General features: G+C 39.4%; 2 protein-coding genes across 2 annotated transcripts; one reads left to right on the forward strand and one right to left on the reverse strand.

The window, feature by feature from the left end:
* The first annotated feature begins 516 nt into the window (after window positions 1-516).
* On the forward strand, window positions 517-9697 carry wfs1a (Wolfram syndrome 1a (wolframin)). Its single transcript, XM_033966972.2, has 12 exons — window positions 517-630; window positions 802-1219; window positions 1499-1578; window positions 2838-2982; window positions 3073-3246; window positions 3456-3536; window positions 3601-3743; window positions 3816-3941; window positions 4028-4273; window positions 5209-5487; window positions 5951-6114; window positions 7187-9697. The coding sequence occupies exons 2-12, from the start codon at window positions 802-804 to the stop codon at window positions 8367-8369; spliced, it is 3039 nt and encodes a 1012-aa protein (XP_033822863.2). The 5' UTR covers window positions 517-630; the 3' UTR covers window positions 8370-9697.
* A 90-nt stretch (window positions 9698-9787) lies between these two features.
* ppp2r2ca (protein phosphatase 2, regulatory subunit B, gamma a) lies at window positions 9788-24733 on the reverse strand. The gene is made up of 10 exons (XM_033974949.2): window positions 24349-24733; window positions 23725-23987; window positions 23193-23290; window positions 22893-23076; window positions 21462-21574; window positions 21197-21374; window positions 17355-17519; window positions 14576-14745; window positions 14277-14368; window positions 9788-12940 (listed from the first exon to the last, which is right to left on the reverse strand). The coding sequence occupies exons 2-10, from the start codon at window positions 23786-23788 to the stop codon at window positions 12643-12645; spliced, it is 1362 nt and encodes a 453-aa protein (XP_033830840.1). The 5' UTR covers window positions 23789-23987; window positions 24349-24733; the 3' UTR covers window positions 9788-12642.
* Window positions 24734-25740: the final 1007 nt, after the last annotated feature.

A 25740-nucleotide genomic window follows, 5' to 3' on the forward strand; every position in this document is an offset into this window, starting at 1 on the left:
TTATTAAAGTCATATTTTAAAGTCAAAACATTTAATACGTTTCCGCTTTTGGTTCTCAAGCAAAACATATTTTAATTTTAATTCATTTTAAATATTTGTTGTGTAAAAAGTGAAGCCTGAAGGAAAAGTGACGAAGAAAATGATGAAACTTATTTAGAATTTAAATGTAACACTTACACTGTGGACACATGTGTTTATAATAATAATAATAATAATAATAATAATAATAATAATAATAATAATAATAATAATAATAATAATAATAATAATAATAATAATAATAATAATGATAATTCATAAATATTAAATAATAATCCTTTTCTGTATTTTGAATGATTCCTGAGGTACATGCTGCAGTCTTGTCCCTATGGTCTTGTCCCCGTGGTCTTGTCCCTGCGGTCCAGCCTGTAGTGGAGCAGCAGGCGTGTGATGGACACTCGTTCCTGCCTATCAGAGAAGGGGGCGGGACTTGAACTTGTTCTTTTTATAAGCACTGACTTCAGACCGGACTGTCCCGCAGCAGCAGGACAGAGTCTTTGGTTTCACGGAGCTTCGAGGAGTGACATGGGGTCCCAGAGGAATAATACAGCTACTTTTTAACTGGAAAGACCAACTGGATCCTCACTTAAGGTACAGACTGTTTATTTAATTAATTCAGAAGAAGAGCAACAACTTTTGCCCTGGACGCAAGTTCTATGAAAGGTTTTTTTGTCGTTGTATAATTTATATTTGTAAGTTGTTTTATGCATCAATAATCTTAAAGTCAAATAAATGTGCATCTTTATCTGTTTTATTTGACAGATGGACATGACATCAACCCCGAGTAGTGTGGACAGCCAGGGGTTGTGTCCTGTCCAGGACGGTCTTGTCCGGGACGGCCCTGTCCGGGATGGCTCTGTCCCGGACAGTCTTACCCAGGACATCCCTGCCCCTCCCTCATCTGCACACATTCTGACCAACCCCACGGGCCCCTGTGGTCAAGAGCACACAGGGTCAGACAAATCACCCTGCCCCAGCGGCTCAGGGGCCTCTGCACAGACAGACCCAGACTGTTCTTCTTCAGATGGGACGGTGCCATCGGTTAAACTCTCCTCAAATCCCAAATCATGTGAAACTCAGAAGACTCCACCAAAGAGACGCTTTGCTTCTGTGGCCAAGAAAGTGATTATGCAGGAGAGACTGAGGAGAGCCGAGGAGGACGTGGACGAGGACGATGTCGGTAAGAGTCAGTGGTTCACAGTTGTTGCACGTTGCAGTTCTGTAGTGTTGAGCCATTTCCCAAGTCTAGTAGTATTATTAGAAGTACTAGTAGTACAGAATAGCAAAGTATAATGTTCCATTTGCTAAAATAGTCACTCTGTCCTTTTGATTATGTAAAGTCTAAAGAGACCCAGGCCTGACTGGACTGACAGAGGCTGTTTGTGAATGAAGACTTTGTCACATTTGTTCATGAATAAACTGAAGGAGCAGTGTTTTTGAGAATGTCCTTCACCTGCAGATGAAGAACCTGAAGAAGATCTGACAGTGGAACAAATGCAGCTGAAGGCTGAAGAAGGAGACGCCAGGGCCCAGACCCGAGTGAGAACGCACACATATACACACACACACAGACACACACGCACACACACCCCTGTACAGACACACACACACACAGACCACACGCACACACACATGTACAGACACATACACACACAGACACACACACAGACACATACACACAGACACAGACACACACAGACACACAGACACATACACGCAGACACACACAGATCACACACACACATCTTTTGTATTTTGTATTTTGTAGTCTTTTGTATTGTTTTGAAACCCTCTGCCTCACTCTGTCTGCTTAAGAGACTATTTTTATCCTCCTGGAAGATGACCCCGGCTTTCAAACACGTACACACAACACACACACACAACACACACACACACACACACACAACATACTGCCACAGGCATATTATTCACCACTGTGTGTCCAGATTTATATGATTCTCATCTCTCTTTATTTTTTCATTCATGTGCACACACACACATGAACACACACATGCATATGTGCACACACACACACAAACATGTGCACGCACACATGTACTCGCACACACACATACATGTGCACCCCCACACACACAGAGCCTCACACACATGTACACACACATACACAGGACATACACACACAGGACATGCTCATGCACATTCACACACACACACACACACACACACACACACACCCCTACACACCCCCACACACCCCATGGTCACACACGCACACACACATGCACACACATGTGCACACACACACATGCACACACATGTGCACACGTATATACACAGGACATACTCTCTCTCTCACACACACACACACACACGTGACAGAGTGAATCACTCTGGCACATGGTGTGAAGTTTGCCTGTGTGTATCTTCTGTACAGAACATGTTTATGTGACATGTAAAAATAACCACAGGGGGCGTCTTGTCCTCAGGGTAAAACAACCTGCACCTCCACAGTCACACAACTCTTTTGTTGTAATTATAAAATCCTGCACTGTACCTTAAAAGTCTTAAACTAAAGGTATATTAATGTTCTCATTTTAAAGGAGCCATGTCTCTCTGCATAAACACATTTGTTTATTACTGTACCAGATAAAAGTAGTTAAACATCAGTAACATGATACGTCTCCAGAGCTTTATGCTGCTTGATCAGGACTCTGCACGTTGTTGAGTAACAGCAGCCATGCTAATTATTCCAAAAGGTCAAACCTTAAAAAAGTTATGAAAATACCTTCAACCTTCAATGACATGCATGAATATGTTCATATGTATTTGTTTTTTAGCTGGGTCAGCACTATCTTCTCCTGGCTGATGAGAAGGACACAGAGAAAAACAACCGTTTAGCTGTGAGCTGGTTCATTAAAGCAGCAAAACAGGGAAGGAAAGGTGCTGCCAAGATCCTGCGGCGCTGTTGGATTCAGAAAAGGGGTAATTTACAGAAACAGTGCTTCCTAACAGGACAGTTGTCTTTATATTTGCTCATCCAACATTTTGTTATGTGACTACTCTCTTTACAAGGGATTACATCAGAGAATGAAGCCGATGTACGAAAGTTGTCAACTGAGAGTAAGTTTGAGCTGGCCGTGCGTAAAGCGGCCATGATGATGTACTGGAAGCTCAACCCTGACAGAAAATCAAAGGTCGCAGTGGCTGAAATGCTGGAGAATGTGAGCCAGGTCAACACAGCACCAGGTTTGTATGTTTTATATCAAATCAGTATAGTTTATAGCACTTTAGCATTGATTTTATTTTATTTTTGTGATTTGAATGTTATCACTGTGAAGTCCATGATATATAACCATCTGAGGCGTCTGGTCTTGCAGCTGCTGGGATCTCTATAGTGTCACATTTCAGACCTACTATGTTTGGAACTCACCAGTGCTGTTCTCATTTCTCACCAGTAGGCGGCACTGCGAGCATGATCGACTCCCCAACATCCAGCCAGACACAAAAAGTACTAGAAAGCATGGTCAGCACAGAGGGTGAGAGTCCACGAAACATCTCACCACACGTTTCTGCTTCATAATAACACGTCTGCACCTTCAGCCAAACAGATGGTGGACCTGGACGACTTCGTGGAGATGACCAAAAATTACGCTCAAGGAATTGTTCAGTCTACACCCGCAAACGATGACACAAAGGATACAGGGAAATCCAAAAGCTCTGAGCGTTTAAGCAGCAGATATCAGGTCAAAACAACGTGATGGTGACTGCAGTGAACTTTGACCTTTAATACTAACACTGATTTCTTCATGCTGCAGTGTAAAGCGGAGTCTGCTCCTCCAGTTGGCAGAAAACACCACAGAAGCACATGGGGCGGAATGATGCTAGAAACAAACCAGACGATGGCTTTAAAAAGAGCCATGGACATGAAGTCACGCTTGGTGGTATGGCTTTGTTTTTGAAATAAAATCCAATCAATAACTCGCTTTTAAATTCACTTAACTTCATCCAAATCTTCCGACGTACGTAGATGCTGCAGTATCCGTTGCATGGGATCATAGAGATTAAAGAGCGTCTCGTGGACTGGGCGTCTCGAGCAGGTGTCCAGTGGCTGAGCACCATCATCCCGACACAACACGTCAACGCGCTCATCTTCTTCTTCATCATCAGTAACCTCACCGTGGACCTGTTTGCGTTCGTCATCCCCCTGCTGGTGTTTTACCTGTCGTTCGTCGCCATGATCATCTGTACTCTGCGTGTGTTTAAGAGCAGCAAGGTAAGTACAAGTAGTAACATAAAGGTCCTATGTTACACAAAATTGACTCTTGTGAGCTTTAAGTCATGTTCTAATGCTGTGACATCCTCAAAAACAGACCTGGAGGTGTGTTTTGTTTCATTCACACATGTTTGAGTAACTTTATTATTAGTCTGTCTACATCTCCAAAGCTCGAAATGCTCAAATGTTCCACCTTGTGATGTCATGAAGTGATAGTTTTCACGTTAACACCTACTTTTTAACCTTAATTTCAGTAGAGATTGGTAATTCCAGAGCTAAAATCATCCGAATGATTCTAGTAAAGGTGTGCGGAGTTTAAAAACACGGTGGAGCACTTCCTGTATTACCACATGATGACATCACAAGGTGGAGTAGAGAGAACTAAGCCTAAATATGCAGGTTTTGTGTGTTAAACAGGTATGTATACTTTCTACTTCACTACGTTTTTGGATGGGACTGAAAGTAAAAATAGTTTTCTTTATTATTTGAGACCTGGTGAAATGGCTGAGACTTAATTTCAGCACATTTAATTTGAGTTAATATCCTAATTTTGAGCAAACAAAATACACAATTGAAACAGCTTGAAAAAATAAAAATCAATTGAAACACTTAAAACCAGGTAAACTACTTATCAAAATCACTACATTTGATGCCTTAATAGTTAAAAAAATCTCTGCAAAACACTTTGACTTTTTCGTGTATAGTACATTTTTAAACAGGTATTTTAATCATTTCAATTAAAAAGATTTTTCCATGTGATACTTTTACTTGAGTACCATTTTACTCCTGTATCTGTACTTTTACATTATCCATCACTGGGTAAGGTACACATTTATATTTTTCATTTAACATTTTGGTGAAATATCCCTTCTCTGGTGGTAATAATACTATGGTTTATCTAATTTTGTTGTTATAATTTGCCTTTTGTTTACTAGACCTGGGAGAATTTCAAAACCTTGACGTCTCTGCTGACACGTTTTGAACCCGGGCTGGATGTAGAACAGGCCGAGACCAACTTTGGCTGGAACAACCTGGAGCAGTACATATATTTCATCATATCGGTGTTCTTCGTCATCTTCACCTTCCCTGTGGCGGACAAGGGCTGGATCCCTTGTTCTGAGCTCTCCACCGTGGCCATTTTCTTCACCGTGATCAGCTACCACAGCCTCAGTCCAGCTGCAGCGATGTACGCGCGGAAAGCCATGCTCATCGAGGTAACACTTTGTGAATCTTAAACACACACGTACAAATGAATGGAACGTAGCAAAACCTCCTTGTCAAAGTCTCATCTCGTCATATCTCAGAAGTGGATGGGAGACCGCTGGGAATATCAGGTGCCACAGTGGGGCGCTAGAGGCAAAGACTGTTGTTGTGTCCTTAGGCAAGGCACTTCACCCTCAGTCCTTAGTTTGACAGTGGTGTGAGTGAGAGCTGGTGGTGGTCGGAGGGGCTGATTGGCTGCGTCGCTTCCATCAATTTACTCTTTATTTTATCTTTATTTGTTTTTTTAAATTTATTTTGTTATTTATTTTTTATTTTATTTTATTAATTATTATTTTTTATTTAATTTAATTTATTTTTATTTTGTATTTTATTTTATTTATTTATTTTATTTTTGTTATTACATTTTTATTTTATTTAATGATTTATTTGTTTATTTATTATTCCATGATCCAGGTGGCGTCATTTTTATGTGGCCTGACGCACTTTTTGCCAGAGAAAATGACCGCGTTGAGATTACTGGGACACACGTTTGCCACGGTGCCTTTGGGGGAGTCTGTTGTGCTGAAGCTGAGTCTCCCCTGTCTGCTCTACGCTTATCTGTTCTTTCTGATATTCAGGTGAGAAAAAAAAACAAAAAACTTGGTTGGTTGGTTTTGCAGAACTACAGCATCAACTATTTGACTTAATTATGAAAACTTAATCATTGGGTCAGTCGCTCAGTTCAAAATAGAACAAGATTATACATCATGGTTTTGTGATTATCTTAATTATACATTTTGGGTATCTGTACTTGGATACTTTTTACTTTTACTTTACTACATTTGAGTGGAGGTATCTGTACTTTCTACTCCACAACATTTTCGCACAGGGCTGAAAAGTAAAAGTTTTTTTTCTTACGGTTTGAGACCTGCTAAAAAGGCAAATAAATAATAAATAAGTAATAAAATAAAAACAAATAAAAATAAATACATCAATAAAAAAATAGGCAAATTAAAAACAGTCAGGAAAAACACGGTCAATTCAGTTGTTTCTGTTGAACAAAATTTAGCATAAATCTGTATCAAAAACAGTTTATTTCAAGCTTTATTGGATCTGAAAATCTGTGTAAAATACTTTTACTCTTTTTTTAAACAGGTACTTAAATACTTTTACATAATTTTACTTGAGGAAGACTGTACCAGGTTTTAGATGCATAAAAACAAAACGCTGATTCCCCCTGATTGTTTAGTCCTGACTCTGGGCACCAGCAGGAAGTCCTGAAATCTTCAGAATAGCTCAGACCTCATCCTCAACTTTTCACTGTCATCTCTTTTGTGGTATTTTATTGTTTTTAAGCATATACTGTGTAATAACATCCCCGTAAAAGGTCATACATCAGTGCTTAAAGGTCCTATATTACACACAATTAACTTTTGTGAGTGTAAGTCATGTTATAATCCTGTTACCTCCTTAAAAACAGACCTAGAATTGTGTTTTGTTTCATTCACACATGTCTGAGTAACACTTTATTATTAGTTTGAGAGAAGAACTCAGCCTCGATATGCAGGGTTTGTGCGTTAAACATGTGTGAATGAAACAAAACACAACTTCAGGTCTGTTTGTGATGAGGAAACAACATTATAACAGATCAGAAAACAGTGTAATATGGTCAATTTAAGGCTGAATTCTCATAAGTTGTTTGTATTTCAGAATGGCCATGTTGCGTGGATTCCGAGGCACATACTGCTTCCTGGTGCCGTACCTCGTGTGCTTCATGTGGTGCGAGTTCTCCGTGGTCCTCCTCCAGCATTCGTCCGCCGTGGGCCTGATTCGCACCTGCGTGGCCTACTTCCTCTTCCTCTTCGCCTTACCCGTCCTTGCCTTCGGTCTCGCTACGATGCTTTTCATCCAACTCTTCAAATGGTTCCTGGAGCTGGAGTTGACCAAAGTGATCGTCACCTTGATCGTGTGCGCCATCCCCGTCACCCTGCGCCTCTGGACTCGATTCAGCACCTCGATTCTGGACGTCGCGAGATCTTTGACGCACCGCGGACCCGTCAAACTCATCCTACTCTGCATCTCCATGGTGCTGTTGTTTTTCGCCGTTTATTTGTATTACGCTGAAGGACAGAAAGTCTACAACTCCACTCTCACTTGGCACCAGTACAGCGAGGCGTGTGGGCCACCATCTTGGAAGTCTAAAGGCATGGCGCAAACTCAGATCTTCTGCAGTCACCTGTATGGACATCGCGTGACCTGGACCGGGCGTTTTAAGCATGTACGCGTGGCTGAGACTGAAAACGGAGCTCATTCTGTTATCAACATGCTGCCTGTGTTCATGGGGGACTGGCTGCGGTGCCTCTACGGAGAAACCTATCCTAAATGCGAACCGAAGAACGCCACAGCGCCCAACGTAACGGCCGGTTTAGCAGCTGATACCGAGCCTCTCTCTGTGCCGTTGCTCCTCAAGATGCAGGAGGAAGAGGAGCTTTGCGAGATAAAAGCGTTGGCCAAACACACCTGCCACGTCAAGCGCTTCGACAGTTACCGTTTCGAGGTGACGGTGGGCATCATCTACGAAGGGCGACCTGAAATGGAGGACCCAGCTCGAGATATACTTTTAATGGCCAGTCATGAGTTTAGGCAGGTTTTGTTCAATTTAGAACCTGGAAATCTGGTGGAGTTCAGTACCAAGCTGGAGGGGCGTTTAGGGGCCAAAGCTCCGGCGTTTGAGCTCAAGGCGATCCACTGTCTGGACTGCACCTCCTCGCTGCTGACCGGAGGAAGGCAGGTGAAGATCGAGAGGAACTGGAGACGCACCACACTGAGAGCGTTAAAGTTCGCGTTTGATTTCTTCTTTTCTCCTATTCTATCGGCGAAAATCTCAACGTAAAGAAGCCGTAAACACCAATAGATCATTACGTGTATTGGTGGGTCATTGTTTACACTTATTTTTTTTTAGTTTTAGAAGGAAATACAACGAAAAACGATTTTAAACTCTAAAATCAAAAGATAATTACTGGTATGTATTTGTTTGTATTTTCACAGATGCGCAATAGAAACAGAAAAATCAGGAAAAAATATTGCTATTGTAAAACATGTATTAAAAAACATTCTTTAGACTTAAAAATATTTTCTTTTCAAATTGATCTTGTTCTGCTGTTTTTGAACTGTAAGTGCAATATTCCGATTGGCCTTAGACGTGGATTGTCTGTGTAATCCCCCAGTCGTCCAAGTCTGATTCATGGCAAAAGATTAAATTATATCTGTCAACTGGACAAAAAGTTGTAGGAGTGAAGATGTTTCGCTGCCCATCTAAGCCGCTTCTTCAGTTCTGGTCAGATTCCTTCTGGACACTGACTTATATCTGTCTGAAAGGAGGAGCTAACTACACTGAAACTGTAAACTGTAAGCTTTTGCTTCCAGTTTCATCTTAAACGACCCTATTCAACCTTTAACGACCTGCTATTGTTCTCTTTCTTTTGGGTCTGAGGACAGAGTTGTAAATCGGTGAGAGATTATGTCTCAGGCCTCCATTCCTGTTTAAGGAAGGATTGTCTTTCCAAACAAAAATAGTTTCTTTGACTCCCTTCTTAAAGCTTTTATTTTCTCTGGCTCAGATCTGAACTTCACTGTCTTCAAAGTAGTGTTTAGTGTCTTTGAGATGTAGATGAACAGCAGACTGTGGTCCTGAGCTGCTCTCACGTCGGTGTCGGTTCATTCTCTTATGAAGTGTGTGTTTAGTTTCTCCAGTGTAACGCTCACTGCATTCTTCACTACACTGAATGGAGTAGTTACTTTGTTTATGGCTTGCTGTTTTGTCCTTTGCGTGAACCAGTTTTTGTCTTAAAAGTATTTGTAGGTTTGAAATAGACCTGAATCTCATACTGTCTGAAAATTCTCGTTAGCCCATCCCTTCAGACAGATATAAGGCCGTGTCCACCAGCAATCTGATCAAAACTTGAATGAGCAGCCAGACGTCTTCACTCCTACAACGATTTGTCCAGTTGACAGATTTAATTTCATCTTTTGCTTTAGACGTGGATTGTCTTAAAAAAGAGAAAGAGGGACATTTGACACAAAGGTCTGTAATATGTAATGAGCTTTTATAAATTCAACTGCACTGATTTCTGAACCTGCTTCTTGATTTTCCGTGTTCTTACGTCATGTTAAGTCTTATCTCTGTGGCGGTTTAACATTAAACTGTTCGCACTGAAACTTAAATCTCTTTTTTCTCATCGTCTTTAGACAATAAACAGACACACGTTTGACACATCTCAAGTTTTATTAATGCACATTCCTTTCATTCACCTCTTTAGATTTCTTGTATTGTTAGGTTTGTCTTTTTTACAGTATGATAAATACGCAAGTAGCCTTAGGTAATGGTAACATGCTTCAGCTGTGCACCTCTCACTCGTGCGTAGAGTGTGACGGTGGCTAAGATGAGCCAAATTACAGCTTGCTGATAAGAATCTGAGACCTGCCCGAGGTGTAAAAATCTCTGATATTGCTCTTTCAAAGACCAATTATTGTGGACATGTATCTGACAGCAAGGACTAGACTCTAAATCCAAACCGTACGGAAATCATAAGTCTGTTTCAAAGCCGAGTGATACGTAAGAGACCGGTGGAACACAGTGGATCACGATCGGAAATTCAGCTGTTTTTTGAATTATGATACAAACTCTAGTAAGTGCAAACACAACCGGACCACCAACCACCATCCCGATAGGGCCAAGGTCACTTAAAACAGAGCATTCACTGTAAACAATCAAATTTCAAGTTACGCTATTTTTAGTCCATCACAACTGCACTCCGATACATTTTGAGAGTGGCCCCGAGAGAAGCGGGTGGTGCTATGAGGTATACGCTACAGGGGTGTGATGAATATACACAAAATACATGAAAAGCTATTGCACTGATGACATCGGACCTGATCTAAATACCTCAGCCGCTACTTTCCACCCACAGGCCCGTCTCTAAATAACTACTTTTGATTGTTAAACCAAAATGTGCTTCTGGGTTATAAAATCTCTATCGATCTGGACCAACTTTTCTTTTTCTTTTTTTCTCCTTTTCCTTGATTGCAATCGCTACGTTGTTAAAGGAAATGGGAACAGACCTTGACATAGAAACCGCAACCTCAATACTGCATTCTCCAATACTGCCTGCACGTACACTATACGCCGTTTGCATCACCAAATTGTACAATCGTGTTTCTTTTACAATCATAAATGTTGTTTTTTCTCCTGTTATGTCTCTCCAGGACACAAAAAGAACAGCGTTAACCCTGAAACATCAAATACATAGAGCAGACGATAAAAAGAGTATACGCGTGTTACTGAAAAGTCCAAAATACTGTCTGCTGCAGCGTCGTTATTGCAACATGAATAGGACAATTATTTCAGATCCCCAAGAGCACTGCTCCTGTGTACGAGAGAAGGGTTGATGGATAGTGGAGAGTCTTCTTTTAGGTACTTAAGCACAGTCCTTTTTTGCGTCAGAACTTTTTTTTTTTGTAGGTTTTCGGGCATTTCTCAAAAAAGGAGAGATGTCCCTGCATCTCTTTTGAAATGGTGGAGTCAATCGCGGAATATGAATAATCTGATTTCTAAATGTTAAAGTGTGGTACATATTCAGGATTACGTCTAGTTGCACCATGACCAACCTCACAAAGAACAAGCTCGTCTTATAAGTAGAGATCGACCGATTTGGTTATGGCCGATACCGATGGTGATGAACTGTTTTTGGGATGATGTTTAAGGGCTGATTTTGAATAAGTTTCCCCAAATTTGTGTAATTCAAATTGACTACAAACTCACCCAGTTCTTGCCTCACAAATTCAGAATGATATCGCTCTGTATTTCTTAAACAGATTGATATGAGTCTGGTCCCCGTATCCTCCGTTGCGTCTCAAGCTCGGTCAAACGTCTTTTTTGATGACATGTGTGAAAGAAAATCACATTTATTTCACCTCAGACTACAGTTGTCCCTCGCTATATCGCGCTTCACCTTTCGTGGTCTCAGATTTCACATGCTTTTTTACAGCGTCCGAGCGTGCATTGTGTTCTGCGTCCTGATTGGCTGTTGGACCGTAGACCGTTGTCCATCAGTCTCCTCCGTGCCGTGTCACCTGTACAGCACAGAATGTTTCCAGACAAATTTACATAAACGTTGGATCGCAGTGTGACTCTAAAGTGCTGTACGTTTGCAATTTGTTTTCTCCCAAAACCCACAACGTCGATGAAACGTCCCGCACCGACAAAGACGCCTACGAAGGTTTGAACTTTGCGTTTAATCGAGAGAGAAATGTGAGAAAATGTTAACGCCTGTGTGAGAAAAGTGTATAAAGTGTGTGGTGAGGGGTTTTACAGACAAAAACATATAGAATAATTGTAAAAAAAATAAAGCTGATACTTCGCAGGGTTATTTTTAGAACGTAAAACGAGGGACGACTGTAACTGAATTTAAAGCTTCTCTCATTGATTCTACACAAATCTTCCATGTCGCTGATTGGCTAATCCACCTGTCAATCACAGCCACTTAAAACAGGGAGATTCAGCGGAGACGAGACTCACATATTCGTGAAGTTTTGAACAAGCGTGTATTCTGGAGTCAATATTTTACCATAAACTTATAAGAGAGTAGAGTAGTCATGTTTTCTGGAGTTATCGCTTCACGCTGTAGTCAAATAAAGCGTAAATGTGTATTTCTTCATCCAAATATCGGCCTGTGCTGAAGATTTAAGGCCGATTAACCCAAATATCAGCCAATCAACATACCCGTTTATCTCTACTTATAAGTCGACTGCTTTTCATGATGCACTTAATGAGCTTTATACCTAAATTAGACAGAAAATATGTCGTTTTGTTTGTGTTGCTCGCTGGTAATAATGAGTACATACAGGTTTGTAATCCCAAGCAACAATGCAATAACGCTTGAATATGTATCTAATAATGACTTACGCAGTTGTTCTTTGGCCCTAGGATGGTCCCAGATCAACTAGAACCATTTAAGCAACACGAGAAATCAGATCATCCAAGAGTTCAACCAAAAACAAGTGCTCGTAGACGTTTAACATCGCAATACATGAAGAAGTCAAAGAGTAGTGCATACACCTTACTCAGGCCGATACCGCTGTACTGTACTTCAAAGCTCCCGTTCTCGTCATTGCGTTTGTGCGTCAGGGTTGACCCGGTCCTGAAAGATGTACAGGTTATTGGTGGCCGCTATGGCGATAATGTTCTCAGCCGGGTGCCATGCCATGTGGAGGATTTTCTTGGTGAAGTCCAGGCTGTCCACGCCCACATCTCCACGGCGACGCTTCCCCCCCGTGTACACGCGGCGGGTCCTGAGCACGGCGCGGGGCTTGCTGCTCTCCCTCCACGCCTCCAGAGTCACCCCTCGCCCGGTCTCTCTGTCGAACATCCGGAAGAAGCTGTTGTAGGCTCCTGTCATGATCACACTGACAACGAGAAGATCGTTATTAAAGGGCGAGCTGTGATATAATGGCGTTTCCTTGTCACAAACAGACCTGGAGTTGTGTTTTGTTTCAGTCATACATGTTTAACACGCAAATCCTACTTATTTAGGCTTTTTTGGAATTGTTAATAACTAAAGAACTAAAGGTAAAAGGAGATGTTAGCTTGAAAACTACCACTTCATGACATCACAAGGTGGAACAGAGCATTTTGAGCTTTGGAGATGTACAGACTGGTTGTGGCGTCTCTTATGCAAGACGCCATCTCCTCTTACACAGGAAATAAAAAAAATCCCCATTCAACGCTCAATGGATTAATGAGGTTATGTCCTTTTTAAATGTGGAGAAGATTAGATATTGTAAGAAGAGTATTTTATAGAAATTTTATAGAAAGTGGCAACCATTTATTGATTTTTAAAAAACTGTCTAAGCCAAACTCCCCCCCTTTTTTCATTATTATTATTAATTATTATATTATTATTATTATTATTATTAATTTTATTTTGTTTATGATATTTGTATTATTTAACGTATGACACTCTTCTTATTCATCTATTCACTCAAGATTTGTCATTTATTTATGTATTTATTTTGTATTATTATTATTATTATTATTATTATTATTAATAATAATATTTGTATTATTTATTGTGTGATGCTTTTCTTATTCATCTATTCACTCAAGATTTGTGTGATTTATGTATTCATTTACTTTTGTATTATTATTTATTTTATTATTATTATTTTATTTATCTATTTATTTATTTTTAAGTTTTAGTTCTTGTTATATAAAAAATAAAAGGTGTGTATGCATTTGTTCTAAATGATAGTGTAATATCAATAAAAATATGAAACAGGAAATGCACAGACTAATAATAAAGAGTTACTTAAAACAAGTCTGAATGAAACAAAACACAACTCCAGGTCTGTTTTTGATGAAGTAACAGCATTAAAACATGACTTTAAACTCACATAAATGCATTTTAACAGGTTTTATTAAAAGAATAAAAATGTGATGTCTGTGTTATATATTGATTTACACAAAATGCTCAATATACTGAACTGAAAATCATTACATGGGCTCAAAAGCACTTTATTTAATTACAAAAGGGTTTTATCTGTGCTTCATTAAACAGCCGCAATCAGTAAAATTAGCCTGTTTTGCAAGAATCCAACGACGTCACGGCTAATCAATAAAAGGGAGGACAGATGAAATGAAAGACGATGCGCTACAAACACTTCTGGATGTACTAAAGTGAAGGAAGTGATGAGTTTTCAGAGCCGTCACAAAGAGTTTTGAGCTTTTCACGTGAGTTCTTACCTGTCCGAGCTGTTCCAGACGCACTCAAACTTGTCAAAGATACAATCGTTTTCGTAAAGAGAACACAGCTTACTCCTCAGATATTCATGTACCTACAGAAAAACACCAACAGTCAAACTTTATGCAACATTTATGAGAAAAAACGTTGTAAAAATCAATGTTTTAAAGATCCAGTCCATCAGTCAAATACACTCCAGCTCCGATAGAGACAGAAAGGACAGACATAAGGACTGATCTTATTTCACTCAGACACACAGCAGAAGAACAGATGCAAACTCACGCTGACGGAGCTACTTCACCTGGTACGTCTCCACGGGGCCCTTGTCCATGTGTAGGTCCCACACCTTAGCGGTGAGGTAGTCTCGGGTTAGCATGTAGCGCCCGCTGTGGCTGAACTTGACATCTGACACTGAGGAAATGATCTCTGAGAAGAAGGACCGGCTTCCTGGATCCTCTGGTTCCTCATAAACTGAACAACAGCAAAACGGAAATAACGTTTAGAGTCCGAGTTTGTGAAGCGCTCCCGTTTAAAGAAGACGCAATGTGCTATTTCTGAGTGGTGTTTTGTTCATCGTAAACAGAAATGTTGATCTAAAATGGCTGAATACTTCCTGTTCAGTGTATGTTCCTTCCAGTAGAGATACATTGAAGCTCCTCTGGGCTCAAATTTCTTATAACTCTTTTAAATTTTGGTTAGGTGGTCATATTTTAGTAAAGCTTGTGATTTTTGGACCTCAAAATCTCCTGCAACTTTAAATTTTCATCGCTGTACTGTGTTTGTCAAGTACAGAGGTGGAAATTAAGTTGATCTGAGACATAAGAGAAACAAATTGGGGTCAAAACTGAACTTTAACGTAACTTGTTTTTCAGACACTTCTTATTATACAATCAACATTTTTTTCAAGTGGCCCAGTTTTCAACTTATTTGATAAAGAAATGTCCAAGTTCTGCTGTGAGTGAGTTATTTTTTGGGGTCATAAATTACCCCAGGACAACACAAGGGCTAGAGCGAATAATAAAATAATCAAATAATAAAGCTTCTTCTGCATTACACATATGTCAAAACACTGAATTCAAATATTCGTTTAAATACTGTTTGGTGAAGTTACATATTGGCTTGAACACTGTTTTAATCCTTTAACACTAAAATAATTTATCCATTATAACACATGTGTCAAACTCAAGGCCCACGAGCCAAATGTGGCCCTCCACATCATTTTATGTGGCCCTTGACAGGGTAAATTAAAAGATATGATGGTCTTAAAATCCCCATTTATCAGGAGATATGCAGTTACAGTCATATTTTTACATCCAGGCAAATGCATATGTAATATTTGTAATTTGAATAAGTAATAAATACAGAAACAGTTAACTAACAAGTCATAAAATTTGTTAGATTTATTTTACATTTGGCCCTTTGAGAGCAGCCATTTTGCTGATGTGGCCCTTGGTGAAAATGTGTTTGACGCCCCTGCATTATAACAATTCCCTTTAAAGGCAGAGATAAGGCAGCTGGAGGAGACTCAAGGCCCAAAAACAGACCGGGAATGTCTGAGAGAGGTGAACGAGGCCGGAAGAAGGAACCTGCTCGACATAATCTTCACATATTCATGTTGGTTTTTTACCTTTGGGTCACGGGAAAGGCAGGAGTTCAGTGCGCCCTGGTTTAAGTCCCGCGTACGTCGGCTGTTTAGGACAACGGTCTGACCCAGATCTCTGTATTAGATTGTATTTGTCAGGGGAATAAACTTTTGTGATTTGAACTCATCGAATCCAGTCGTCATTTTTGCTGGAACACGTCAACAGCGTTTACACTTATGTCATTTTCTGATCTATGTTCTAACGTTTCCTCGTCGAAAACAGACCTAGAGTTGAGTTTTGTTTCATTCACACATGTTTAACACACAGACGCTGCAGATTTAGGCTCCATTCACCTTCACTAGAATCATTTAGAACTCAAACTCGCGGCCCGGGTGCCAATTGCGGCCCGCGAGACGATGTTTTGTGGCCGTCACCATGTTGCGTGTAGAAGGTTCCGGCGAATCTGTAAACCCCAAACGCACGTGTCACTCGCGCTGTGTCCTCCCGTCACAAAAGATTCAACAAATAACGATGTATATCCGTAAAATCCACAGGAATTGTCATATTTCCTCATGTATGTTGAAAACGGCGCTTATGTTTGTGAAGCAATGTTTATTTCGTGCAGTTGTTAAATAATTTTGTTTAAAAAGCATGATGATGTGATGTAAAATAGTCACTGCTAATGAAAACTACATAGAAATAATGGTTGTCATGCTCAAAAATTCATATAAACTGAATATTTTTTATTTTTTATGTGTTTTTGACAACAGTTTTCGCTCCATGTCACGGTCAAGGAGTCCACATTAAAGCTACAATATCAGGAGTTTAGCGTGTTGTTTATTCTACGATTGTTGCAACTGGATGAGAACACTAGAATATCCATAAAATCCAGAAGAATTGGCGTATTTCCTCATGTATGTTGAAAACAGCGATGTCTTTTGAGAAGGTTTTAACAAAGCTCAGACTCTACCTCCTGCGGCTCCTGGATCGTTTGAGTTTGAGACCCCAGATTTAGATGATTTCAGCCCTGGAATCTCCACGAAACTAAAGGTAAAAGGAGCTGTCGACTTGAAAGCTTCGTGACATCACAAGGTGGAACAGAGCATTTTGAGCTTTGGAGACGCACAGACTAACAAAAAAGTGTTACTAACATGTGTGAATAAAACAAAATGTAACTCCAGGTCTGTTTTTGAGGAGGTAACAACATTATAACACGACTTAAAGCTCAGAAGAGTCTATTTTGTGTAATATACGACCTTTAAAATGTCTGTCGTCCAGGTCTGATTTACACTAAAACCCAAAAGTAAAACCTGTAAACTGGACAAAAAGTCGTAGGAGTAAAGACAGAAGTGAAGAAGCGTCTTGGATGAGCAGCGAAACGTCTTCACTCCTACGACATTTTGTCCATTTGACGGATTTGCCTTTTGGCGTTTACTCTGGACCTTTAAACGTGTGTAGATGTGGGCGGGGTTAGGTGGTAGGTGGAGCGTTTCTTACGTTTGGCGTGCTTGTCACACAGTGCGGAGGCCCTCATGTCGCACAGACGCAGCGAGCCTTTACTGCTGCTGTACACAAACAGGTGGCAGTGGTGCGGGTGGAACTCTGCCGCTGTTATCACCTCCGTCAGGTCCTCCATGTTCGCTGGTTTGATGTCAACAATATCTGAGAGGTGCTGTCAAGGTTTTATGTAACACTGGGGCGGCTTAAATACGCTGCGGTGTTTCTGTGATGACATAACGCACGAATATGTGTGAAATTTATATCACATAAATGTATCACTGAACGCAAATGTGTAAGGATTTGATTTTTGTGATGAGCAAGTCACAAATCTTTATACACTAAATAGTACACTGATTGGTATATATGTTTAAATTATATGTATGTGTATATATATGGTATGTATTGTTTTGTTTTTTTTCTCTTTCCCTTTTCTTTTTTTTCTTCAACTGAATAGGAAGCATAAATAAAGCGTTTGATTTGTGTCCTGATGGAAGACAGCGGAGGGACTTGATAAGTTTTCCTCTTCACATTCGTTTTCGGGCTTAAATAAATTGAGATAAATAAATAAATAAATCGAGATAAATAAATAAGTTGTAGAGAAAGCAATAAATAAATAAATAAAAATTTAAAAAATCAAATAAAAAATAAAAACATCAAATTAAATTAAAAAATAAATTAAAAAATAAATTAAATATAAATAAATACATAAATAATAAAATAAATAAGATAAGATAAAATAAATAACATAAGATAAAATAAGATAAGATAAGGTGAGATAAAATAAAATAAGATAAAATAAAATAGTCACCACCTATAAAATCTTGATGAAAACTTATCCTTTAAATACATATCATGGAATTACGTAACAGTTTCCTTCTGTTCTGGATTATGGAGATATAATCCACCTGCAGACTTCAACCTCGACTTTAAACCTTTAGCTCGACTCTTTCCCTCAGCCCTTCGTTTCATAACAAGTGATGAATTTAAACCCATCTCTGTTCACTCTATGGAAAAGTAGGTTTCTCATCTCTGTGTCAGAAGAACAACACTGTGTAAAATGTATTTATAAGAGACGACGACGACAGACTGACTCAATATCCCACTTGTTTGCTGAACCTTGATACAGGAACTTTTAATACAAGATCTCATGATTGTCTACGTCTAAAAACTGACCACACTAGAACTGAAAATCCAAGAAATTCAATATGTTTCAAGGACATGCAAAACTGGATACACTGGTGCCACAAATGCACTTTAATAATATGGAGATAAACATTTATACTCACACCTGCTCCTGTTTTTAATGTTTTAAATGGACCTATGTATGGTCATTTTGTTTGTTTTTGTTTGTATTTTTCTGTATTTTAAGAATCCGAGCGCTCTCATTGGGCTGTCTCGGTATAAATAACGATAAATACAATAAAAATCTGAAGAATTAGCATCAAATTCAAAACAGCGAACCCCAAACGGCTCTTTAAACCGACAGGGCTCCTCTCGACTGTTCTATTTCTGGTGGGGCCTGTGTGCTTCAGAAGAAAGTGTACTGCTGAGTAAATTATTTAAACTCCTCCATGGATGCGTCTCTGATTTTCTAGGTCAGGTTCTTTATAAATGGGAATCAAGCGCACGCACCCTGGCCGACACCGTACCGCCCGCTCCTCTACAAACATCCTATATAATTCAATCAAATCTATTCGTGTTCTTATTAAAAATGGAGGAGGGGGACTCTGAGAAAGATCTGAATCAAACCGCTGTATCTACATTTCACGGATGTGTAACAAGAAGCTGTTGTTTTTAAAGTGCTGTACTGTATAAATAAAACTAAACTGTAATGAAGAAGCTGTGTTTTTGGTGTTTTTTGTCTGATTTTGATGATGCCGTGCTCTCAGATCGGGGTAAAAACAGTCAGATTTCCCTATTTATCACACTGTATTTTCATAATAAACATCCCGAAAGTAAATTAAACAAACGTTGAACCTGATCATTTATATTTTTGACCCAAGAACTCAATGTATTATAACAAAAAATCTGCACTTTAACCTAATGTAACGAACGCTATGACGTCATCTGAAGCATCAGGATGGACAGGAAACCCCAGAACGAGCAGGTTTTCCCCCATTCTGCTTAAACTATTTATGTAATTTTTTGTGAATGGAGACAACGGCAATGTTAGTTACACGACAGCGAGAATTTGGGTGAGTTTGACACACTCAGCTTTTGGTCGATGGGCGAAATCTCAATCCAGTGTGTCACCGTGTTACAAATATTAATGCATTTGACGACAAGATGAGTTTTTCTGTTGATATTAAGTGCGTACATCTATACTTCCTTTCAGCTCCCACAGATGAACGCTGCTGTTGTTTCATTGGACCTTTACCTTTCAGCCTGTATCTGAGCGTTGGAATTAAAAATGGTCGACTCTGTTATTACTTTATTTTGTATGATAGAGTTTGTTCTGACAGTAATGTGGATGAATAGTGTTGGGAAGTAACTGAATACATATCCAGAAATGACATTCATACTGTTTTTGAGTAACTGTATTCTGATTCAAGCTTTTTTTTTTGTGTGCAATTTAGCTTTTTTCTGTTCCGTTCTTCACCGACAAAGGCGCCTACGTAGGTTTGAACTTTGAGAGAGTTTAAACAACAGAGAAATGTGAGAAAATGTTAACGCCTGTGTGAGAAAAGTGTATAAAGTGTGTGGTGATACTTCAAACCCAGCGATAAACAAAGGGACCACTGTAGTTACTTTTTCATTCGATAGTTTTCAGGATACAGTTACTTTGTAGAATATAAGTATGTAATATTCCAATAGTTGATTCTTTTAACCTCGTGAGACCCGAGCTCTTGCAGGACTTTAGTTGCAAAAACTATTAAGTGCTGCTGACAGGTGCAGGAAGACATGTGCCTTTAAATACAAATAAATAAATAAATAAATGAAAAAAATAAATTAAAATACAAAAAATATAAAAATAAATACAAATAAAAATATATAAATTAATTCATTTAAATACAATAACAAATCAAATTAAAAATAATAAAAAAATAATATAGTTAAAAATAAAATAAATAAATAAAACAATTAAAAAATAAATAAAAATAAAAAATAAATACATATTCTAAACTCTTAAAAATATTCAAAATTGAACATGTTCTTGTTGCTGTTCTTCTAAAAATTTGCACTGTGGCCTAAACAACCCAAAATGTGTTGTCCACAGATGAGGACGCCAGGTCTCAGGAGGTTAACAAACTCGCTGTATTTACTGCTTTCTCTACAACTAATCCCACTGCTTTTTAGTGAAATCTGAACAGATTTTAAAGCCCTTCTGAGGACTACTGTTTTTGCAAATTATCCTGGTCTATAAACACTGTGATACCTGCGTCAGATTACTGAATTGTTAATCTGTGTTTGTTGTATCTGTCGCAGTTCAAATAGAGAATAAATAAAAATAAATAAATGTTCAAGAATTAAAAGGAATACATGGTAGTACTTCATCAACTGAGAAAAATAAAGTGTTTTCCTTCTTTAACTGGGCCCACATTACTGCAAAACAAACCGGGCAACAAAAATAATGCAGTTTATATGTAGTATGCAGTATTTTTTTTACTAAGATATAACGCAAATTGGTGTTTAAAGTATTCGAAGTATTCAGAACACAGTACTCTGATTGGCTCATGTGACAAAATACATCACAAAACACATTACTAAACACATTTTCAGAGTATTCTTCCAATCACTGCTCACACTGCTAATGCAAAAACAAATATTCAGAACAGAATTTGTGAAACTATTGCAAAAAGATCACATTCCCGCATTAAAAAACTCTCTGAAAAGGATACTGAAGCTACGGTCTGTGATGCCCAGGTGCCACATGTTGATGCGCAGGTCGTCCGCAGACAGGTACGTCTCTCCATCGCTGTTGACGGAGATGGAGTTGACGTGATACGTGTGCCCGTTTGCAAACACTCGCCTGGGCCGCACCTCCACCATCAGATCGGTCGGTTTCAGGATGGGCACCTTGACATTGAAAAGGGAAGAAAATACCATGAGTAAATACAAAATGAGCAGGAGACGTTGTACAGCTGTGCGTGTGAGCGTTTGTACCTGCAGAGAGGTGATGGTGGACACGTCCTTGATCCTTCCTTCCTCATCTTTCAGGTTATAACCCTCTGGTCTCTTGTCTCGCTCGCTCACCTTCCACAGTTTGATGGTCTTGTCTGGTACATAACATAACGCAGTATTGTTACAAGTAATTAACCAGAAAATGTCGAAAAAAAACAGTGAAACAGTTGAAGAAGTACTCGATTTTACAAATACCAAAGCACAAAAACTAAAAGTAGCACATGAAAGATCTACTAAAGTAAAAGTCTTAAAGTACCTGTTTTAAAATGTGCTTAAAGAGTAAAAAGTGAAGGTATTTTGTGCAGATTTTGAGATCTAATAAAGGTTCAAAAGTGCTGATCTCGTGCTGACTTTTGTTCAACAGAAACAACTGAATCGATCTTTTTATTCTCGCTGTTTTTATTTGTTTGCGCAAATTATAAAAATGTTCAAAATAAACCCTCAGGTCTTAAAGATTCATAAAAAATACTTCAATTTTTCAGTCTTGGTCAAAATATGGGGGAGTAGAAAGTACAAATACTGCTCTCAGATGAAGTGAAGTCAAAGTAAAAAGTATCCAGGTTAAAATTGACTTAAGACCATGTACTAAACTATGGTACTTTACTACTTTTACTTACAAAAAAGCAACACAAACTGGTGTATTAGTCAATAAGTAAGTTCTACAAAGGCATAAATATAAACACGTGTAGATTTTTGCAGAACACGTCGCAATAACAGGACACAGAACAGGTTTATGTTTGGGTTACACTCAAGTTAAATATTGATGTGTGCTGGTAAATGGTACGATACTTCCTGTCTGTACATACACTGCATCCCCAATTTACACTACATAAATATTATATAAGATCTATTATACTAAATGTACTCTCAAATGCTACATTACTGTTTGCTTTTGGAAGGAATGGGTGTTACATGTTAGTCTAAAGATCTTTTATATATTTAGATGAGGAGTGTGTATGAGTATTTACGCAGTATCAGTGTTGGGAAGAAACTTATACACAGAATATTCAGAATACACAACTATATTCCAGTACTTTTGTCATTTGGTGCTATTCAGAATGCAATTACTTTTCTAAAATCCAGGGAACACATACTTAATCACACAATTTACGCTTCAAATTGTGCAAAGTTTGTGCGAAAATTCAAAACTCTGCTCTTTTGGTGAAGCGTGTGACATTTTTCCGTTTCCTTTTTCCGTCTTTTTCCTTCCTTCAAACACTACGTTGCGTTTTTACACTTTAACTTAAATGCGACTCAATGTAAAAGCATTCGAAGTATTCAGAATGCAGTACCAGAATACGCTCCAAAGTACGTTTTAATTTGGGTACATTGGTAAACATTTTCAGACTGTTCTTCCCATCACTGCGTGGAATGTTGTGCAAAGCTACAAACTAGTGTATAATAAACAAATACCGTTGGTGGAAAGAAGAAAATGCGCTGCGTTCTGCTGTGGTAACCATCTGATCTTGTTGATTTTCTCTTCGATCTCCAGACTTTTCAGATAGTCAAAGTCCGGCTCGTGGCTCTGAAAGGTGCTGTAGACATTGTATTCTCCAGAGTCTCCTGTGTCTCCAACCTCCTCTGACTCCCCTTTAGACTGTTCCACACACAAACAACACAAACGAGAGATGAAACATTATTAAAGACGTAACATATGTGGAGTTTTGAGGATTTAAGAACAAAATAGTGGCATGAGTGACAGATATAACACACCTCAGTCTCTCTCTGGAAGATGACCACTCGGCCACCTTTGTCTCCTGTGGCCAGCAGGTCCCCGGTCTGGTTAAACTCCACAGTAGAGATGACATCAGCTGTGAGGAGGACGGGGATATCAGAGCAATTACACTGCACTATATAATGATTAGCATGAAACAGCACGAAGGAAAAAGAAGACAAAGCAAAGAATAATACAGCATAAATATGAAGAGATCTCAGAGGAAAATAAATAAAATGAAGACGTACTGTGAATCCACTTAGACTATGCAAATCACCCATTTAAAAAACCCATTTGGAACATTTGCACTTTGCAGAAAAACATGTTTATAGTCGAATATTTTAGCTCAGTTTGCCATGTCATGTCCACACCTTCATTTGTCACAGAAATTACAATCACTTTTCCCACAGATCACTTTATATGTACTGGAATTTTACCATTTGTTCAGGACACTCTCTATAAAAAATGTCCCGTCAGAGCGGTGGGACACTTGACACCACTGAGACTTGGACACTGAGATCAGGGTCATACCTTCGGTGACGTAGTCTCGTAGGAAGGTGTGGTTAATTTTTGGGCTCTCAGCGTCCTCTCCCATCTGAAGCTGGGGAAGGCTGACCTGCCAGCACGCCCGGCCTGAGGGGAAGGCTCCAATCCGTAGTTTCTCTCCCCACCCAGGCTTCGCCCATGCTGCTGGGGCCTAACGGAGCGGCCTGGAGCAAGGCATGCTGGGTAAACTCTCAACCGGCCGAAGATAAAGCGTAGAGAGTGAGGAGGGAAGGATGTCAGGGGTTTGTCTGGGAAATAAAGGCAGAAAAACAGAGAGAAGTTGAGAAATATATAACATTTAGATGGAAAGTATGTCATTATGGCCTTTATAAAATCAGGAAAAAGTAGCATTAACAGCGGATAGCACAAGCAGATATAGAAGGATGTGAGAATAAAAATGTGCCTCTGCATCACTCTGTGGCTCACACTGGCAAATATACCCAGGGTGTGGTGGTCATGTGTGCAGAATGTACAGACACAACCCCCTGGCCCTCATCACACAACCATCAAATACACGTAACGCACACTCACTGATGGTAAATGAATGACTACCTGACACCAGATGTGTGTAGTGCAGATGAGGAAGGAGTCAGGCCTGAGCACACCTACCGGTCGGCCTGCTGCTTCTGCTTCTGCTGCTGCTTCTGCTGCTGTTTCCGCTTCTGCTGCTGCCGCCTGTGCGTCCTCTGCTGCAGTGCCGGAGCAGGCCTGTGTCACTGCCCTCGTCGACACAGATGAACAAGCAGGACGCGCTCACAAAAAAACACGAGGACGGATGCTGCGAGGAGGAGGAGAGGCTGGAGGATGAGAGAGAGAGAGAAAAGAGACAAGGAGAGGGATAAAAGGGAGGATGGAGGTGCTGAGCCTGAGCTGCTGATGCTGTGGAACTGATTCTGTGCAGCATCCAATGTGTCATGGCAGCCTCCTCTTCCAGCAGCCAATAGGAGCGGAGCTGTCAGTGGTGCACACTCCCACTGCAGGTGATGGCGCAGGAGCAGCCACCAGAGGGCGCATTGGATCATTCAAAGCTGAGAGGGAATAAAAACACAGGAATAAGGTACAGTATGCGTCACCATGCCTGACATCTTACAAATAAAGGATAATAGGCTCAAATTTAACCTTAAATGTAAAAAAATAAAATAAAAAATACATGTTTAGATGAAATGTTTAGTTGTTTTAAGCCTTTGTTTTTAAAATATTGTAGAGCTATGGACAAGAGAATATACAGTGTCATTATTGTCTCTTTACATTGACTATATTTATTAAAGTTGATTAGGTCTAAAGTTGCTATAACAGTAAAATGTATAGGCTAAATATCTACGAAAACACACAAACACAACACAGTATGAGTGTGTTAGATCACCTCAAACCCCTCAGCAGCGTGAGACTGTTTTCTGTTGCATTATTCGTCAAGAAAATCGATGAATGATCAATTTATCTGAGCTCTGGGACGTCCTGCACTCAGAGTCCTGTTCCCCCCCGAGCCAAAGAGCCTCTCCTCATGGGACCTGTGAGAGTCATGTTCAGAGGCACATTACACTCACACAGGCCCACGAGGGTTTTGACCGAGTCTGTGGCTGTAATAATCAGAATAATAAGTAAATGCTAGAAATATAGAGAGTAGATAAAGTGTGCTCATGTTGTATTTATCGCCTGACAAATGGTTACTTTTTTAAACATTAAAACTTGTGATAATTAAAAAAAAAAAAAAAAAAGAAAGAAATAAGTCCATGTGTTTTATCATTTCCTTTTCCCCATTATTATTGTTTCAAAAGGAAACTGAATCAGCAGACAGGGAAGTCTCCACATCACAGCTAACACAGATTTGACATGCTATGTATCTATAAATATATGTATCTATATATTTGTATCTATGTACATGTGTGCATATGTGTAAACACTCTTGATGGCCACACTTCAACCCTCAGATCATTTAGTTTCAGGACTGACACATTTGAAGTTGAAAGGGAAATAGAAAGGTTCCACTTTACATTGAATTTT

Source organism: Periophthalmus magnuspinnatus, chromosome 1 (genome assembly GCF_009829125.3).
Source record: "Periophthalmus magnuspinnatus isolate fPerMag1 chromosome 1, fPerMag1.2.pri, whole genome shotgun sequence".
NCBI classification, from domain to species: Eukaryota; Metazoa; Chordata; class Actinopteri; order Gobiiformes; family Gobiidae; genus Periophthalmus; species Periophthalmus magnuspinnatus.